The sequence below is a fragment of the Nerophis lumbriciformis genome, linkage group LG34, assembly GCF_033978685.3.
Source record: "Nerophis lumbriciformis linkage group LG34, RoL_Nlum_v2.1, whole genome shotgun sequence".
Classification (NCBI taxonomy): Eukaryota; Metazoa; Chordata; class Actinopteri; order Syngnathiformes; family Syngnathidae; genus Nerophis; species Nerophis lumbriciformis.
Genome location: NC_084581.2, coordinates 16,288,428 through 16,310,000, shown reverse-complemented (window position 1 = coordinate 16,310,000; position 21,573 = coordinate 16,288,428). Strand labels below are relative to the sequence as shown.

The 21,573-nt window shown below is 40.6% G+C and overlaps 1 protein-coding gene across 4 annotated transcripts in view; it reads right to left on the bottom strand.

The window, feature by feature from the left end:
- Positions 1-21,573, bottom strand: part of nbas (NBAS subunit of NRZ tethering complex) — a 377,838-nt gene that overhangs the window by 98,700 nt on the left and 257,565 nt on the right. For all 4 annotated transcript variants that reach the window (XM_061929010.2, XM_061929012.2, XM_061929011.2 and 1 more), the window contains exons 44-45: positions 10,738-10,991; positions 1,351-1,697 (exon numbers count right to left, since the gene is read on the bottom strand). In XM_061929010.2, coding sequence (XP_061784994.2) covers positions 1,351-1,697; positions 10,738-10,991 — 601 coding nt within the window. The remainder of the gene's footprint in view (positions 1-1,350; positions 1,698-10,737; positions 10,992-21,573) is intronic.

The following is a 21,573-nucleotide window of genomic DNA, read 5'->3' as shown; positions in this document are numbered from 1 at the left end:
CCCCCTGGGAGGTGAGGGGAGCAGTGGGCAGCAGCGGTGGCTGCGCCCGGGAATCATCGTGGTAGAGGAGTTTGCGTGTCCCAATGATTCTAGGAGCTATGTTGTCCGGGGGCTTCAATGCCCACTGGTAGGGTCTCCCAAGACAAACAGGTCCTAGGTGAGGGATCAGACAAAGAGCAGCTCGAAGACCTCTATGGAAATGCAAAAACCGAGACTCCGATTTCCCTCACCCGGACGCGGGTCACCGGGGCCCCCTTCTGGAGGCAGGCCCGGAGTTGGGGCACGATGGCGAGCTCCTGGTGGCCGGGCCTGCCCCCATGGGGCCCAGCCGGGCACAGCCCGAAGAGGCAACGTGGGTCCCCCCTCCAATGGGCTCACCACTCATGGGAGGGGCCATAGAGGTCGGGTGCGTTGTGAGCTGGGCGGAAGCCGAAGGCAGGGCACTTGGAGGTCCGATCCTCGACTACATAAGCTAGCTCTTGGGACGTGGAATGTCACCTCGCTGGGGGGGAAGGAGCCTGAGCTAGTGCGCGAGGTGGAGAAGTTCCGGCTGGATATAGTCGGACTCACTCCGACGCACAGCAAGGGCTCTGGGACCAGTTCTCTCGAGAGGGGCTGGACTCTTTTCCACACTGGCGTTGCACGCAGTGAGAGGCGACGGGCTGGGGTAGCAATTCTTGTTTCCCCTCGGCTCAAAGCTTGCATGTTGGAGTTCAACCCAGTGGACGAGAGGGTAGCTTCCCTTCGCCTTCGGGTGGGGGACGGGTCCTGACTGTTGTTTGTGCTTACGAACCAAACAGCAGTTCAGAGTACCCACACTTTTTGGATACACTCGAGGGAGTACTGGAAAGTGCTCCCCGGGTGATTCCCTTGTCCTACTGGGGGACTTCAACGCTCATGTTGGCAAGGACAGTGAAACCTGGAGAGGCGTGAGTGGGAAGAATGGCCGCCCGGATCTGAACCCGAGTGGTGTCTTGTTATTGGACTTTTGTGCTTGTCACAGATTGTCGATAACAAACACCATGTTCAAACATATGTTATGTTATGAATGAGCTAATATGGATTTGAATAAGGTAATCTAATGAAGAGGAATTCTCCAGTTTGACCTAAGGGCAGCAAGCTGGAGAAGACCACAGAGCAAACCCCACACCCGATTGCTCGACGTCATTGCGGGCGACCTCCAACTACAAGGAGTTGCTGTGGAGGATGCAGAACAGCTGGCACAAAATTTCAGCTCTGGAAAAAACTGCTTAATCTGGTCAGCTCAAAGTACAGGGATGGGACGCCCCTCTCCCCTTCGCAGGAGCCCTAAATTTAAAAGAACAAGAAGAATCTAATGAAGCCACTTACCTGCTTGACAGCCTGTGTGGAGAAAGTGATGTTGTCCAGAAGGTGGACAGCGTCAGCAGGCAGCAGTCTGTCCAGGTACTTGGCACAGGTGTCGTAAGCATGGAGGTAGTCCTGGTCGCTTTGGGGAGGTTTTTTCAACAACTGGGCGTCTCCTTTCCAGAACATCTTCTGCAGCCATGTGGCGTGGACGGCACTTGGGGAAAGCGTTGCCGACCCTCCACCGCCGCCGGGCCTTGGCAGACGATTGGCGAGTTTCGAGATTGACAGGACGTTCTGACTCGTCAGGACCGTTTTAAGAGCGGCCAGTGGGTCCAGAGACTCGTCTGTCAGCTGGCGGTAGTTTAAGCCTGCGTGTATGAGATTCATTCATTCATCATTATGCTGCACAACAGAAGGAAGCTGGCTATTACAAGAGATCTTTAATATTTGTGGAGACACGAAAGAGGTTACTAATATTGGCTGTAGCTGAGGAAGTACATCCTGAAGTTGTTTTAATGAGTGTCTTCACACCAAACCCAACCAAACGTGCGTTTACGGACCCTTGTTTGTGCACTAATCTAACTCTCCGACTCCTGAAACGCTGCACACAAATACATTTCAAAACATGCACCCCCACTTTGTAGCCTGTGCTGTTATTTTTCTGACAAATGAAAAACAGGGCTGCCACCCAGCAAAATGTTTTTGCCGGTGTATGGGTAAGTCTTAGCAATCAATAGTTCTGAAGTCCTTGAACATTTGTCTAATGGATATAAAATTTAAGTATGCTCACATGTCTTCCAAAGCATTTTGACCACAACCCATAGGGGACTCAACAAATGTTATTTTTATACAGTATTGGTCATTTATTGTGACGTCTCTTTAAGTAGTGGAACCTCAAATTACAACCCCCTTATTGTACAAACTTTTCAATTCACTAACCCCAGGCTGAATAAAATTATGCTTTATTAGTATGAACCTTCTCTCAGTGTACGAACGTTTCATGCACCCATTGTGAGGCTCATTTAACAGTGATGTCGTTAGCTACTGTGCTCAGTGCTACATTTGCTTTTTAAGTGTTTTAAGCCTATTTTCCTTTTTCTAGTTTTGCTAGCTCAATATGAGTCCACATAAAGCGCTGTATGGTTTAAAACATTCCTGAAGTATCGACAGCGTTGTCGGCACTGCCTCATTCCCCTCCTTTCCATTGCACGCCAAGAAGATTAACTGACAAGGTAAGGTGTTTTTTATAAGTGGATTGTAAGTTTTATTCCTATTCATTGGCTGTCAAAGTTAAGGAGATTTGTGATTTCAAACTGTGAGTGCATCACAGGGCTAGTGACAATGTGTGTGAGTGTCGGCAGGGCTGGTTGGTCCATCACCCCCTTATAGACCTTGGCGATATGGCCTAAAAATAACCGATTTTTTCATAAAATATTCGATTTACGATTTTTTTTCTTCTATTTAAAGAAGTCATTGATTACAAATGACAGAGATCATTTAAAACAAGTTTTGTTTTTATTTAATCAAAAACTAGTAGTTTGAAGTGACACTGCATACACTGCATCTTACTCTTATAAAATTATATTTTAGACCACATATAATTTGAGCTTTTTATGCAATAATTTTCAAATAACTAAATTAAGAGCTTCCTTTGGTCAGCAATACTTCTGTCTTGAATAAATTACTTATGTTAACGAAAATGTAGCATTGTACATTTCATGCAAATAAATAATCATCTCCAACATTGAGATTAATAAAGTGAAAACTTTAAACTTCTGTCTTGAACAAAGTATGCAAATAAATAACCAAGTTAAACATTGAGAAGACTATAGTTTAGGTAAGTCAAGTTTTCATTCACACATCTTACTGGTTTGCAAAATGACTGCTTTAGTCATCGTTCTCCACTGTGCTACTTTTTAATCATATATGGTATCATCATCAGTGCTTGGAAAATTAGTTTTACATTTCAGTTATAGTTACTCGTTACTTTGCAAACAAGTAATTTAAATACCAAGGGGATTACCCTTTCATAAATGTAATTAATTACTAGGGAAAGTAATTAATGTGTGACTTAAAAAAAAAAAATCAAATATCCTGCTTATGTAGTTGAGAGACGTTTCATATTGGAGCAGTGTGTGCATGTGAGTGTGTGTCTTTAAAAGGCAGTGCCTTGCCAACTGACTTGTGATGTTAGCGCCCAGACAGCTCAGTTGTGTTTGTTAGCTCAGCGGTGGCAGTTTGTCGGCAGTTACAGCAGCTCTGTTGAGTGTTGTCACTGGATTGTGTTTATTCTGGCTAATAAAGAGATTGAATGTGCTTCCATGGCTGTTATATCTTCTGGTCCAGAAAGAGGGTATTGTTTGAAATGCAAGCTGAAGCTTGTCACTTCAATCATTGATTTGTTCCCTCATAGAGAGTGCATGTCTACTGTGTGTGATGTTGCCCCTTTCTATTTGATATTAAGTTTCTTTTAGTGTTAAGTTATGATTGTTGCTTTAATTAGTAAAATGACATTTCCTGCACTGAACTTGCTGTTCTTCTGAGGCCATCATGTTTACATAAAACCACATTAAAAGTAGCGTGCCACGTTACATCAGATCACTGATCATAATACAAAACCCAAAACCAATGAAGTTGGCACTTTGTGTAAATCGTAAATAAAAACAGAATACAATGATTTGCAAATCCTTTTCAACCTATATTCAATTGAATACACTGCAAAGAAAATATATGTAATGTTCGAACTAAGAAACTTTGTTATTTTTTGCAAATATTAGCTCGTTTGGAATTTGATACATGCAACATGTTTACAAAAAGCTGGCACAAGTGGCAAAACAGACTGAGAAAGTTGAGGAATGCTCATCAAACACTTATTTGGAACATCCCACAGGTGAACAGGCTCATTGGGAACAGGTGGGTGCCATGATTGGGTATAAAAGCAGTTTCCATGAAATGCTCAGTCATTCACAAACAAGAATGGACGAGGGTCACCGCTTTGTGAACAAATGCGTGAGCAAATTGTCAAACAGTTTAAGAACAACATTTGTCAATGAGCTATTGCAAGGAATTTGGGGATTTTACCATCTTCGGTCAGTAATATCATCAAAAGGTTCAGAGAATCTGGAGAAATCACTGCACGTAAGCGGCAAGGCCGTGACCTTTGATCACTCAGACGGTACTGCATCAAAAACCGTCATCAGTGTGTAAAGAACATCACCACATGGGCTCAGGAACATTTCAGAAAACCACTGTGAGTAACTACAGTGCGTCGCTACATCTGTAAGTGCAAGTTAAAACTCTACTATGCAAAGCCATTTATCAACAACACCCAGAAACGCCGCTGGCTTCGCTGGGCCCGAGCTCATCTAAGATGGACTGATGCAAAGTGGAAAAGTGTTCTGTGATCTGACAAGTCCACATTTCAAATTGTTTTTGGAAACTGTGGACGTCGTGTCCTCCGGACCAAAGAGGAAAAGAACCATCCGGATTGTTATAGGCGCAAAGTTCAAAAGCCAGCATCTGTGATGGTATGGGGGTGTATTAGTGCCCAAGGCATGGGTAACTTACACATCTGTGAAGGCACCATTAATGCTGAAAGGTACATACAGGTTTTGGAGCAACATATCTTGCCATCCAAGCAAGGTATTTTTCATGGACGCCCCTGCTTATTTCAGCAAGACAATGCCAAGCCACGTGTTACAACAGCGTGGCTTCATAGTAAAAGAGTGCAGGTACTAGACTGGCCTGCCTGTAATCCAAACCTGTCTCCCATTGAAAATGTGTGGTGCATTATGAAGCCTAAAATACCCACAACGGAGACCCCCGGACTGTTGAACAACTTAAGCTGTACATCAAGCAAGAATGGGAAATAATTTCACCTGAAAAGCTTCAAAAATTGGTCTCTCAGTTCCCAAACATTTAATGAGTATTGTTAAAAGGAAAGGCCATGCAACACAGTGGTAAAAATGCCCCTGTGCCAACTTTTTTGCGAAGTGTTGCTGCCATTAAATTTTAAGTTAATGATTCGATTCGAGTTCGAACATTGAATAACTTGTCTTTGCAGTCTATTCAATTGAATATATGTTGAAAAGATTTGCAAATTATTGTATTCTGTTTTTATTTACGATTTACACAACGTGCCAACTTCACTCGTTTTGGGTTTTGTACATACCTGGTGTAAATGATTCACCATGGTCTTGTTCGCCTCATAAACTAGGCGAACAAGAACCTGGCGGCAAAATGTAAGAGAAGAAAAAAATCGACTTTTTAAATCGTCTGTAACAAAATCGATAGATCGCCCAGGCCTATCCCCTTGTTATGTTTGTTGGTTATACAGTACTGTATAGTGTTTTGTACTGTGTTCAAAGTGTATACACTTTTACTGAACTATAGACTTTTGTCGAGGCTAGAACCAATTAGTCATGTTTACATGTTTTCTTATGGAGAAATGTGCTTCAATATACAAACATTTCTATTCACAAAGCCTGTTACATAACCAATTAAGTTCGTAAATCGAGGTTCCACTGTGCAGTAAATGACTACTAATGCATGTATACGACATATGCAATAAAAATACACCAAATCAACAAAACAAAGGATTGTTTCGTGTCACACATGTAAAATGTTTGTGTAAGAGTGTGTGTGTCTGGGTGTGTTGTGGTGTCGCATGTAAGCTCTCAGACAGACACATTAGTGTGGTAACACCACAGTCTGTCTGAGATTAAATATTTAACAGTGGCATGCCTGCCTGCCTGCGGGGAGGGCTCAGTCAATGTTCGCACACGCACTCACACACACACACACACTCACACACGTGCTTACAGATCCACTCACTTCAAACCATGACAAAACACACACACACATCCACTCACAGCTAAACATGACAAAACACACACATACGCACACTAAATTAGGTCACAAGTCCATGTGTATTGTGTCATATTTTTAAAAAATCCATATTTCTGTCATAATTGATTGAATAAATAAATCCTATAATTTGTCACATATTTTAATTATCATTACTTTTATCTCCGGTATATTATTTTTGTTGTATACAGTATGTGGATAGTATTGCAATGCATGATGTATTTTAGTATGTTGTTTAGGCAATACATTTTTTAGGTTCAATGGAGCAGTTCTGAATTATCTCTGAGCTGCCACCTTATCATAGCAGAAGAGTTTGCGTGGCTTCTATGCCCCCTGGTAGGATCTCCCAAGACAAACAGTTCTTAGGTGAGGGACCAGACAAAGAGCAGCTCGATGACCTCTTTGGAAAGTCAAATTACAGAACGCAGATTTGCCTCACCCGGACGCGGGTCACCAGGCGAGCTCCTGGTGGCCAAGCCTTGGCCCCATCCGGGCCCAGCCCGGAAATGTAACGTAGGTCCCCCCTCCAATCGACTCACCACTCATAGGAGGGGGCATGGAGTTCGGGTGCAGTGTGAGCTGGGCGGCAGCCGATGGCAGGGCAATTGGCGGTCCGATTCTCGGCTACAGAAGCTAGCACTTGGGACGTGGAACGTCACATCGCTGGGGGAGAAGGAGCCTGAACTGGTGCCCAAGGTGGAGAAGTTCCGGCTAGATCTAGTCGGACTCACTTTGATGCACAGCAATGGCTTTGGAACCAGTTCTCTCGAGAGGGCTGGACTCTCTTCCACTCTGGCGTTGCAAGCAGTGAGAGATGGCGAGCTGGGGTGGAAATTCTTAATAATAACTGGGATTTATATAGCGCTTTTCTAAGTACCCAAAGTCAATTCTTGTTGCCCCTCAGCTCATAGCCTTAACATTGGAGTTTACTCCGGTAGACGAGAGGGTAGCTTACCTTTGCCTTCAGGTTGGGGTACGGGTCCTGACTGTTGTTTATGCTTACGCTCTGAACAGCAGTTCAGAGTACCCACCCTTTTCGGATTCCCTCGAGGGAGTACTGGAGAGTGCTCCCTCGGGTGATTCCCCTGTTCTGCAGGTTGACTTCAACGTTCATATTGGCAATGACAGTGAAACCTGGAGAGGCGTGATTTGGAAGAACGGCCGCTCGGGTTTGAACACAGGTGGTGTTTTGCTATTGGACTTTTGTGCTTGTCACAGACTGTCCATATCGCACACCATATTCAAACATAAGGATGTTCATATGTACACTTAGCACTAAAACACCCTAGGCCGCAGTTCGATGATCGACTTTGTAGTTGTGTCATTGGATTTGCGGTCTCGTGTTTTGGACACTAGGGTGAAGAGAGGAGCGTTAATTTCTACCGATCACCATCTGGTGGTGAGTTGGCTTCGATGGTGGGGGAGGATGCCGGTCAGACCTGCTAGGCCCAAATACATAGTGAGAGTCTGCTGGGAACGTCTGGCAGAGTCTCCCGTCAAAGTTTCAATTACCACCTCCGGAAGAACTTTGAACATGTCACAAGGGAGGCGGTGGACATTGAGTCCGAGTGGACCATGTTCCGTGCCTCTATTGTCGAGGCGGCTGATCAGAGCTGTGGCCAAAAGGTGGTTGGTTCCGGTCGTGGCGGTAATCCCGGAACCCGCTGGCTTTGGTGGTCGCAGGGGCAAAAACTCGGACATGGGAGGAGTTCAGCGAAGCCATGGAAAACAACTTTCGGACGGCTTTGACGCGATTCTGGACCACAATCTGCCGCCTCAGGAGGGGAAAGCAGTGCACTGTCAACACCGTACGTGGTGGGGATGGTGTTCTGCTGACCTCTACAATTTGGATCGGTGGAGGGAATACTTTGAAGACCTTCTCAATCCCACCTACACGTCTTCCTATGAGGAAGCAGTGCCTGGGGAATCTGTGGTGGGCTGTGTTACTTCTAGGTTTGAGGTTGCCGAGGTAGTTAAAAAACTCTTCGGTGACAGGGCCCCCGGGGGTGGATGAGATCTGCCCGGAGTTCCTTAAGGCTCTGGATGCTGTGGGACTCAGCAGCATTGCGTGGACATCGGAGGGCTGTGCCTCTGGATTGGCAGACCCGGGTGGTGGTTCCTCTCTTTAAGAAGAGGAACCACTGGAGCCGTTTGCAGCCGAGTGTGAAGCGACTGGAATAAGAATCAGCACCTCCAAATCCGAGTCCATGGTTCTCGCCCAGAAAAGGGTATAGTGCCATCTCCGGGTTGGGGAAGAGATCTTGCCCTAAGTGGAGGAGTTCAAGTACCTCAGAATCTTGTTCACGAGTGAGGAAAGAGTGGATCGTGAGATCGACAGGCGGATCTGTGTGGCGTCAACAGTGATGGTGAAGAAGGAGCTGAGGCAGAAGGCAAAGCTCTCAATTTACCGGTCGATCTACGTTCACATCCTCAACTATGGTCATGATCTTTGGGTTATGACCGAAAGGACAAGATCACGGGTACAAACGGCTGAAATGAGGTTTCTCCGTCGAGTGGTGGGGCTCTCCCTTAGAGATAGGGTGAGAAGCTCTGTCATTCGGGAGAAGCTCAAAGTAAAGCCGCTGCTCTTCCACATCAAGAGGAACCAGATGAGGTGGTTCGGGCATCTGGTCAGCATGCCCCCCAGACACCTCCATGGGGAGGTGTTTAGGGCACGTCCGACTGGTAGGAGTCCACGGGGAAGACCCAGGACACAATAGGGAGACTATGTTTCTCGGCTGGCCTGAGAGCGCCTGGGGATCCCCCGGGAGGAGCTGGACGAAGTGGCTGGGAAGACGGAAGTCTGGGCTTCCCTGCTTAGGCTGCTTCCCCAGCGACCCAACCTCGTATAAGCGGAAGAAGATGGATGGACGGAAGGGACAGTTCTGATTGATTCCTTTGCATTCTACGTAGCAACAAGTGGCACCAATGTAGTTGTATTGTATCATGTCTGTCAAATATAACACTGCCCCTGAGCATTAAATTAAATAACATACATTTGAAAAACTAAGAAAAACGTCAAATTATTTGATTTGTTTTGGAAAAATGTAACACGTCTCTATTAAAAAAAAACCATCAAGTCTCCTGTAGGTGCCAGTGGCTATAGGCAACCACCTGATGTAGTTTTTATTATTATTTAAATAATTATCATAAGTGGTCAGCATACAGAAGTTTTATCTACATTTGTATCCACTTTAAAGGGGTTATATTATGATTTATTTTCCCACACATACCACTTCCTTGTGGTTTACATAACATGAAATGGTGGTTCTTTGGTCAAAATGTTGCATAGATTATGTTTTACAGACCATCTTAGAGCCACTTTCTGACCGTCTCTTCAGGAAGCGCTAATTTGTCGGCGGTCATATTTATGTACCTCTACTTCAACTGCCTCTTCTACCCGTCAGTGGAGTTGTAGTTTTTAGCGCATCTGTATGGAGTCTACTGACAGATATAAGTTAGAACTATACACTACTTTTGTATTAGAAATGGCAACAGCGGAGGATGCATGTACGAGCCAGTCTGCCCCAAAACAACGTAGAGGGAACAAAAAGAGATTATTCACTAAAACAACAAACTACAATGGCGGACTCGCACAAATCTCTTCAGGGAGAACTTTACCATATATGGAGATATCCACTGACGTCCCCAATTGAAATAACGTCACAAATGGAGCAAATTTCAAACGGTTCGTTTGGAGGAAGCATGAAGAAAGGCAAGATTGTTATACAAATATCAGCATTGTTTGATTTTCAATTTTCGGGACGTATGCAAATCCCAAATACACAAAAACAGGTAGCAATAGGTAAGAAAAGCAGGTTTTGCATAATAGGTCCCCTTTAAAATATTGCTACTCAGGTGTTGGTGTAAAACACCAGCTAGAAAAAACATCAGCTGTTTTATGTTGGCACAGCAATTTGAACTTAGTATTTACTATTAATTTTCTATGAATACAACATGGGTTTTGTTGCTGCTGTGTAGTGACATATACCTGTTAATAAATGACCATTTGGTCAAAGGGGGCCATGTTTATCTTTCCACTTTTCTCATACACTTTAAACTATTAATGAAGTTAAAAACAAACATATACATTCCTCTCGCCAATTAACGCCTCGTCCTGTTTCTGTTTTTATAATTAAGGTGGATCAAAGTGCTATGTGACATGTTTTTGGGACAGCTGCACTCTAAAAGGTAAGTAAGTCCAGCTGGCAGTGTTAAACAGAGGCATGTGACAGCGGTGTGAAAGATTGCGGCGTTATCACTGAGCAGACGTAGCAAGCCAGGCGTGAAAACGCAACTGACATCACTCGCTGACCTTTAGAACTTCTGCTCAGAGGAGTCGGCGCACTTCCTCCACACCTTAAACTGCAAAGTTTGAGTGCTAAAGTGGTGGAAAAGTTCTTGTGATGTCCTTGAAAAGAACGCTCACACTGATGTATAAGCTATAAAACTCTCATGGAGCGACTCAAGGTTTTCTACTGAATAAAGAGCAGTTCTAGTTAGTGTTCGAGCAGCAGCATCCAACTATCGGATACAACTTACCATTAGCCACGGCTCGAAGCTTCTTGAGCAGCTTGACGTGGCTTTCCGGTTTGATGGCGGCGCCGGCCATGTAAGCCTCGCAGCCGGCGGCGTCAAGCAAGGTGTAGTAGTAGAGCAAGCGGCTCAGGTCGCTTCCCTCCACGCTGGGAAGAACGTACTTGTTCATGTGGCTGTAAAAGGCCTGAGGGTTGCTCTTTAGAGTCTGAAACAGGCCCAGTGACTCACTGCGAGATTCAAGGTCCTTGGTGGACAGACTGCAATAAAGAAAAGAAATTCAAGGAAAATAACATGAGAATATATTTAGTCAATTTTTTTTTCTTATGTTTGAATTTGTGTATACTATAGCTCAGGGGTGCCCATTACATCGACCGCAAACTACCTGTCGATCGCGGACGGTGTGTCAGTCGATCACCAGCCAGGCATTAAAAAATAGCTCTAAAAATTACAGATCATCAATCTTCACTATGACGTCACTTTCGTCACTTGATTGACATTCGAGGCACCCAAGGAGTTTGTGAGATGACGCTGGCTGCTGCGAGCTCAGTAAAAAAAACGACTGACAGGAAGGCGATAAATGCTTTTTATTTTAACAGACTCTTGCATTGTACCTTCCGTCAAAAGCCTAAGACCGACCGCACAGTTCCTCTCTTCACAATAAAAGTACTGCTCCAAATAAAGTTGATTTGATTTGATTTGATCCTGCCTGCGCTAACAAAATATCGTCTCAGCGTACACAAGCTAGCAAGCTACGGAGTTTGCCGTCAATGTACTGTATGTCTTGTAAAGTTTATAAAAACAAATATGGAAGCTGGACAAATAAGATGCCAAAAACCAACCACTTTCATGTGGTATTGGACAGAAAGGAGGACATTGTTTCACCTCCACAATGTATATTCAAAAATGAGGAAATTATCAGCACTACTGTGAATCCTGTCTGATTCCAATCAGTGCAAGTCATCAGAATCAGGTATTACACCAACTTATATTCTTGTCTTCATTAAAGAAAGAAATCTATATGTTATGGTTCTTTTTAGAGTTTATTTCGAACATGCATACAATTACAACATGATACATGTGTTAAATATACTTGTATTTTTATTAAATACCTTCAACATGTAAACAAAAAACATCTGTTTCATAAATAAATACATATAAATTAGAAATATATACACGTATAAATGTAATATATATATATATAAATATTTTATATATATATATATATATATATATATATATGTATATATATATATATTATATGACCGAAATAAACTTATTTCATTCATTCATATATATATTTGTATACATATATATATATTTGTATACATATATATATTTGTATATATATATATATATATATATATATATATATATATATATATATTTGTATATATATATATATTTGTATATATATATATATATATATATATATATATGTGTGTGTGTGTGTGTATGTATATATATATATATATATATATATATATATATATATATATATATATATGTGTGTGTGTGTGTGTATGTATATATATATATATATATATATAGTCATACTTGCCAACCCTCCCGGGACAAATTTTCTCCCGAAAATCTCCCGAAATTCAGGCCGAGCTGGAGGCCACGCCCCCTCCAGCTCCATGCGGACCTGAGTGATGTGTCGACAGCCTCTTTTCACGTCCGCTTTCCCACAATATAAACAGCGTGCCTGCCCAATCACTTTATAACTGTAGAATGATGGAGGGCGAGTTCTTGGTTTATTATGTGGGTTTATTGTTAGGCAGTTTCATTAACGTCCTCCCAGCGCGGCAACAACACACAACAACAGCAGTCACGTTTTCGTCTACTGTAAAGCAGTTCGTCTGCCGTAAACAGCAATGTTGTGACACTCTTAAACAGGACAATACTGCCATCTACTGTACATGCATATGTGACAATAACATCTACGGCTTTTAGAGAGTGCAGTGCACAACTGCGCACACAACAAGGAGACAAAGCAGAATGCATCATCAGAGAGGGTGTTCAGCATGGTTAGAAAAATAGTGACAGAGAATAGAACAAGGATGGACAATTCAACCCTTAACTCAACAATGAGTAGATGAGTGTTATGTGTGTGTATATGTGTAAATAAATGAACACTGAAATTCAAGTATTTCTCTTATTTATATATATATATATATATATATATATATATATATATATATATATATATATATGTATATGTATATATATATATGAAATACTTGACTTGGTGAATTCTAGCTGTAAATATACTTCTCCCCTCTTAACCACGTCCCCCCCCCCCCACCTCCCGAAATCGGAGGTCTCAAGGTTGGCAAGTATGTATATAGTACATGCCAAAAGTTTGAACACACCTTCTCATTCAATGGGTTTTCTTTATTTTCAGGACTATTTACATGATTGTAGATCATGTAAATGGTAGATTGTCAATGAAGGCATCAAAACTATGAATGAACACATGTGGAGTTATGTACTTAACAAAAAAAGGCGAACTAACTGAAAACATGTTTTAAATTCTAGTTTCTTCATAATAGCCACCCTTTGCTCTGATTACCGTTTTGCACACTCTTGGCATTCTCTCGATGAGCTTCAAGAGGTAGTCACCTGAAAGGGTTTTCACTTCACAGGTGTCATAGTTTTGATACCTTCAGTGACAATCTACAATGTAAATAGTCATGAAAATAAAGAAAACACATTGAAATGAGAAGATGTGTCCAAACTTTTGGCCTGTACCGTCTATATATATGAAAGATAAGGTAGATGACCTCAACTTGGTCATTTGAAAAGTAGCTCGCCTGCTGAAAAATGTTGGCACCCCTGCTATAGATGAAATGGCATAGCTATAGCAACACAACACAGCATACTGCAACCATAACATATCATATCTTAGCATGACATACACAACACAACATAATAACATGGCATAACAAGGTATAACGTGACAAAGCAAATACTGTATATATCCCAACATAACACAAATGTATAATTTAACACACAAGTATATGATACTGTATATAAAATCATAACACGACATAATGCAATGTAACGCAACCAGGTATTCTACAGGTTTCTGCACATCTAAATTAATGGCACTTAAAAAAATTTAATGCCCACGTGTGCTGTATGTATATACACTACATGCAGAGATAGGCAGTCACAAACTACATGTAGCTAAGCTACGTAGCTTAACAACATTTCCCAGTAGCTTGGCAGAAGCGTAGCTACTTTTTGAACGAGTAGCTTTTCCTGTAGCTTAGCTACTTTTTGACCCATGTAGCGACGCAGCTTACATCAAAGCTACAAACTACAAAAAGAGAAAATTTACTGCACATAACCATTACCAACTGTTACCACACAACACACAAGTCATTGTTCTTTTTAACTAGATATAGATAGATGCTGTTCTTAACCTGCACAGTTGCCTTGTGGTTAGAGTGTCCGCCCTGAGATCGGTAGGTCGTGAGTTCAAACCCCGGCCGAGTCATACCAAAGACTATAAAAATGGGACCCATTACCTCCTTGCTTGGCACTCAAGGGTTGGAATTGGGGGTTAAATCACCAAAATTATTCCTGAGTGCAGCCACCGCTGCTGCTCACTGCTCCCCTCACCTCCCAAGGGTTGGAACAAGGAGATGGGTCAAATGCAGAGGGTAATTTCACCACACCTAGTGTGTGTGTGACTATCATTGGTACTTTAACTTTATTTTTACTGTAGGCAGAGAAAATTAATTACATTATAGGGGTGGGCCAAAGAAAAGGCAAACGAAAATAAATTCATACACAGGGGATGCGGGAACCCTTAGAAGTTGTTGTAGGGTGTCCCCAGCTTAATGACAGATAGTTAATAGTAATGGATCCTTATTGGGTTCATTTCACCCTTAGTTACATTAACATGTAGAGTATACATAGAAATAAATGCTGTTAAATGTAACTTTCATGTAGTAAGCTACTTTTGCCGTGTAGCTTGCTACATTTTTTGTCCAGCGATAGCTTTGTAGTTTAGCTACATTTAATTGAGAGTAACTTGTAGCTTAGCTTACTACATTTTCCAAGTAGCTTGCCCATCACCGAGTATGTGTGTAAAGCTATACGCTAAAATGTACTCTTGCGTCACGTAGCTTGCATTTGCAACGCGTCTTGCTCCTCCCCCTACGTACCTTCCCGCAGATCTTTATGTGCACGTCCCAAAAAATTCAAGCTTTGTGTCAGCGTTTACTAATGATGACAAAGAAAAACAAGAAGCTCATGAAAACTTCCCACATCCCAAAATACATTATTAAGACAATTTCAATCAGAAACAAAATGTAAAATATGGCATTATGATGCTTTTTTTTGTTCTATGTTCTTTGTTATCCCTTCTTTCTTGTGTTTATTTTTTTCCTTATGGTAGTTTTGTTTCAATTTCTTAATTATTACTGTTTAAAACTTAGAGAAAAAATAATTTTACTTATTTTGCAAAAATATATAGAGACATGTTTACTTGTATGTTCAGATTGAATTTTATGTTGTTGAAATATGGTTAGAGAAAAAATAATAGTTGTGATTGTTAGACAGCTTGTTACGACATCATTTCTGGGGTTCACACAGCCCACCCTCGCGAACGTCTCTTTGTATGGTTTGGAAGCAACAATGTGCATGTTAAAAGTGACCGCTGTTTCAAAATAATCACTTCCAGCTCCAACATTAAAATGAGTGTCGCTACCACTACTAGACACAGGAAGCCGTGTGGAAGAGAATTGCAAGTAGGTACCGCCTGCTCATACCGAAACAAAGATTGTGGTTGACTGACAAGAGGCTCACTTTGTTCATTTAATTCTACTATCAAATAAACTTGCTCAGGTGCTGAGAGCGATGCACAGAGTGAAACCTCTTATATCCAGTTTGAAAGCCAGAGACGAAGCAATTTATCAATGACGGCAAACTTAGTGAGTTTATTTTGATTATTCGTTCGATCTATTCACTTATTGGCTATCAGCCCAGGCCTACAATTGTATTAAATTTTTTAATGTGTCTGGACATCAAATGTACTGCTTTTCATTGCCATTCAAGGACTTACTTTTTGCAAAATACATTTAATGACTTTTGATGCTTTTTAAGGACCCGCGAAAACGATGGCAATATAATGTAATGCTAATGCAATGCAACGCAACATAACACAATCCAACATTATGCAACATAATAAAATGCTAACGCAATACTACCCAATGCAACATAACATAACATAATGCAACAACACAACTATGTGACGTGACAACGTAGCCCAACATAATGCAACATAACATTGCAGCAAAACAAAACACAATGCAACATAACAATACAAAGCAACATAACATGGCATAACACAACATAATGCAAATATATAACGCATTATAATGCAGCCTAATGTAAAGCAATGCAACAAAATTCCCTGCTAACGCAATAATACTTAACGCAATACGACACAATGCAACCTAATGCACAATAACGTATTACAACAATGCGACATAACTAAATATAAAAAACAAAAAAAACAATGCAACATAACGCAATGTTACAAAAAGCAACATAACGGAGTGCAACTTATTGCAAAATGACATCACATGACATAACATAATGCAACATAACATTGCAGCAAAACAAAACACAATGCAACATAACACAACGCAACATAACATAACGTGGGATAACACAACATAATGCAAATATATAACGTGTTACAATGCAGCCTAATGTAATGCAATGCAACAAAATTCCCCGCTGACGCAATAATACGTAACGCAATACGACGCAATGCAACATGATGCACCATAACATATTATAACAATGCGACATAACGCAATATAAAACAACATAACTGTGGAGGGAGGCGTGGTCTGCGCACCTGCTGCGGAATGGGGTGTGTAAGGACCGGCCTTGAGGCACAGCTGGCAGGTGATTGGATTGCCCAGCTGGAGCTGATCATCCAATCACCTGTCATGCTTATCAGCAGCAGCCGGGGCCACGTCACACGAGTGGAGTTGGAGTTGCAGCCAGACGCTGCACGCATGTGCCCGAGACCACGCCGCAAGAGGGAGAGCAGCAGAAGGACTGAAAAGTTGCTGAGCAGAGTGCTGACCTGGCGCGTGTACACCCAAATAAAAACATTGTTGCACCAGACTACCGGGCTCCCGTGAGGATCTATAGTGGTCAGGAGAATCCACAAGAGGGAAACCTCCACAATAACAATGCAACATAACGTAACAAAGCATTACAAAAACCAACATAACATAACGGAGTGCAACGTATTGCAAAATGACATTACATGATATAACATAATGCAACATAACATTGCAGCAAAACAAAACACAATGCAACACAACACAACACAACATAACATGGCATAACACAACATAATGCAGATATATAACGCATTACAATGCAGCCTAATGTAATGCAATGCAACAAAATTCCCCGTTAACGCAATAATATGTAATGCAAAATGACGCAATGCAACATAACGCACCATAACATATTACAACAACGCGACTATAAAACAACATAACAATGCAACATAATATAACGCAGCATTACAAAAAGCAACAATGCCACATAACATAACGGAGTGCAACATATTGCAAAATGATATGACATGACATAACATATTGCAACATAACATTATGCAACATGGCATAACATGACATAACGCAAATATGGAACGCAACATAACACAAATGTAAAACATACCATAATTCAAAATATAACCCACTATAAAGCAATCTAATGCAATGCAGCGCAACAAATCGCAACACAACATAATGGAAAGCTAACGCAATAATATGTAATGCAAAATGATGCAATGCAACATACCACAACATAACATAATGCAATGCAACATAAAGCAGTGGTCCCCAACCTTTTTGTAACTGCGGACCGGTCAACGCTTGAAAATTTGTCCCACAGGGGGGATGGTATTTTTTATTTTTTTTTTGTCATAAAAAAATACAATCATGTGTCCTTACGGACTGTATCCCTGCAGACTGTATTGATCTATATTGATATATAATGTAGGAACCAGAAATATTAACAACAGAAAGAAACAACCCTTTTGTGCGAATGAGTGTGAATGAGTGTAAATGGGGGAGGGAGGTTTTTTTGGGTTGGTGCACTAATTGTAAGTGTATCTTGTGTTTTTTATGTTGATTTAATCAAAAAATAAAAAAATAAAAAATATTTGTATTTTTTTTTTTTTTCTTGTGCGGCCCGGTGCGAATCGATCCACCGAACGGTACCGAGCCACGGACCGGTGGTTGGGGACCACTGACATAAAGCACATAACACAACACAAAGCAACAATGCGACAACAATGTGATATAAAACAACGTAACAATTTATCATAACATAAGGCAACATTACACAACGGACCTTAACACAACGTAGCGCAACATAATGTAACATAACACAATATGTTGCAACTTAAATATATAACAAATGTATTACACAACATACTGCAAATGTATAACAAATTATAGCGCAACATAATGCAACGCAACATATTGCAACATTAAAGCAATACCACACAATGCAACATAACGTAATACAACTCTGTCGCAAAATAACAAAACAATGCAACACAACAAGAATCAAAAAACACAGGACGAGATGTTGAACAGTCCCTTGTGCCAAATGTGGAGAGTACTCACTCGAGATGTCCACCTCCGCCCAGTTACTAGGGGCGGTGCAACAGTGCTGATGGTCTTGTCTCTGGAGTCCTTCAGTGTGACAATACATCATAACATAACACTACACAACGACGCAGCATGACAATATGACATTACATAATAGTATATGACATAACAGTATAGTATAGCAAGATATAGAGCAGCACAGTACAGCATCACAAAACAACATTACAAAACATAAAATAGGAATTGAATACAATTTGTTCAAATACTTTACTAATGACAGCGTCCATTTCTAACAGTGAAAAATTTATTATTTAACGCGAGTGTCATGCAAGTGTAAAAACAAGTTATTCACTGTATTAATACTAAGCGTTTCTAGGTTTAACATTTGGACATGTGTTTTGGGATGACAAAAACATACTAGTGAAGGCATTTCTCTTGGTTATACATGTGCAAAAAAAAGTTAACTATTGTACAACGCTGTATGAGTCCACAAAAGCCAACTCAAGAGGACAAAATTGTTAAAAAGAAGTAAACTCCCGGAAAAGGGTGGAGTGCCATCTCCGGGTTGGGGAGGAGATCTTGCCCCAAGTGGAGGAGTTCAAGTACCTCGGAGTCTTGTTCACGAGTGGGGGAAGAGTGGATCGTGAGATCGACAGGCGGATCGGTGCGGCGTCTTCAGTAATGCGGACGCTGTATCGATCCGTTGTGGTGAAGAAGGAGCTGAGCCGGAAGGCAAAGCTCTCGATTTACCGGTCGATCTACGTTCCCATCCTCACCTCTGGTCATGAGCTTTGGGTTATGACCGAAAGGACAAGATCACGGGTACAAGCGGCCGAAATGAGTTTCCTCCGCCGAGTGGCGGGGCTCTCCCTTAGAGATAGGGTGAGAAGCTCTGTCATTCGGGGGGAGCTCAAAGTAAAGCCGCTGCTCCTCCACATCGAGAGGAGCCAGATGAGGTGGTTCGGGCATCTGGTCAGGATGCCACCCGAACGCCTCCCTAGGAAGATGTTTCAGGCACGTCCGACCGGTAGGAGGCCACGGGGAAGACCCAGGACACGCTGGGAAGACTATCTCTCCCGGCTGGCCTGGGAACGCCTCGGGATCCCCCGGGAGGAGCTAGACAAAGTGGTTGGGGAGAGGGAAGTCTGGGCTTCCCTGCTTAAGCTGCTGCCCCCGCGACCCGATCTCGGATAAGCGGAAGAAGATGGATGGATGGATGGATGGATGGAAGTAAACTTTGACCCGCACTAGAACATTCTCATGATTCAATTGACCAAAACATGAGCAAACATATTTTGATATTAGATATCTGTCCAAATCTGGATGAGAACCTAATAAAATGTTAATTTTTTCTGACCCTGCACGCACGCAAACACACACCACGCAGAGACACACCCACAGGAATTTGGTCAAATTAGATTTCATTTTATTCATCCTCATCAAAAAAGTAATTTTCCGTAAATTAGCTGAGACTTCCTGTGAAGACAGATAATTATTTAAAAAATCCAGGCGTAAATATTAAAAAAATTCCAACAGGAAATTGCTTACAAACAAATAAATGGACAAAGGTCCATGTAGACTATTAAACATGAAGACTGGATTTGCATCTTAAAGAGATGACTCAACTTTGCTTTATAAAAAATAAAAAATAAATAATGTCCTGAACTCCACACCATAAAATTACATTAAAAAAAACATGCACACCATGCTGGATTGTAATTTGTCAACAAATTAGCACTAGCAAAGAAGATGAGGAAAAGGAGGCTGCTTCAGTTCAAACAGTAATGACATGCTGAGTAATCCTCACCACTAGCTTCCCTCCAGTTTCATTCCGACTGTCTCATTAGCACTCCAATTATCTTGGTGTGTGACTTTAATAGCATTAGCTTGGATTAGATAGCTAACAGAATATGGAGAGGAAGCAGCATTGGAAGTGAGAACGACTCCATTGGATTACATTTGCTTTATACTTTGTTTTTTTTCTTAATAAATGAACAAGACTTTGGTATTAAATCCCCATAAAAAAACAGCCCCTTTCAACCGTCTTGGAGAAAAGTTGAGCCAGCAGAAAAATGCCAGATAATACAACTCAGCAGGATTGTGCTGGAAATTGTGCTGTCAAATTATACATTTGCAATCATGCGTGCATTTCATTTTTTGCACAGATTGCCTGGAAAAATTTCCTTTTTTGATTCGACGTTTCAACAACTTTTAAAACATGTTTGATATAAATGAATACAGCATAGCATGACCTTTTAGTGAAAGACATGATACATCAATATAAATGTATTGTGTTAAATATCTATGATTATTATTAATCATGTGGATATGTATAATTTATATTTTTATCATGTGCAAAACTAGTCACTGAAGTATTTACTTTTTTAAATTCAATAATAAATTAACTACAAAGAAATAACTTTTTAAAAAATACTAATGAAATGAAATATTAAATAGAAAAAAAAATTGGAGTTGGATTATTATTATAAGCTTACAATGAATATTGTACAAAGAATTCTTTTTCCTGTAGTCTTATCCCTCTAAAATACTTATATATAAAAAAATTTTGAGGTGAGAATTGTTGGAATTATATATATATATATATATATATATATATATATATATATATATATATACACCGTATTTTTCGGAGTATAAGTCGCACCTGCCGAAAATGCATAATAAAGAAGGAAAAAAACATAAATCGCACTAGAGCCCGGCCAAACTATGAAAAAAACTGCGACTTATAGTCCGAAAAATACGGTATATATATATATATATATATATATATATATATATATATATATATATATATATATATATACACACATATATATATATATATATATATATATATATATATATATATATATATATATATATATATATATATATATATACACATATATATACACATATATATATATATATATATATATATATATATATATATATATATATATATATATATACACACATACACAAGTGTATATATATACACAGTTGTGCTCATAAGTTTACATACCCTGGGAGAATTTATGTTTTCTTGGCCATTCTTCAGAGAATATGAATGATAACACAAAAACCTTTCTTCCACTCATGCTTAATGGTTGTGTGAAGCTATTTATTGGCAAACAACTGTGTTTACTCTTTTTAAATCAAAATGACAAAAGAAAGT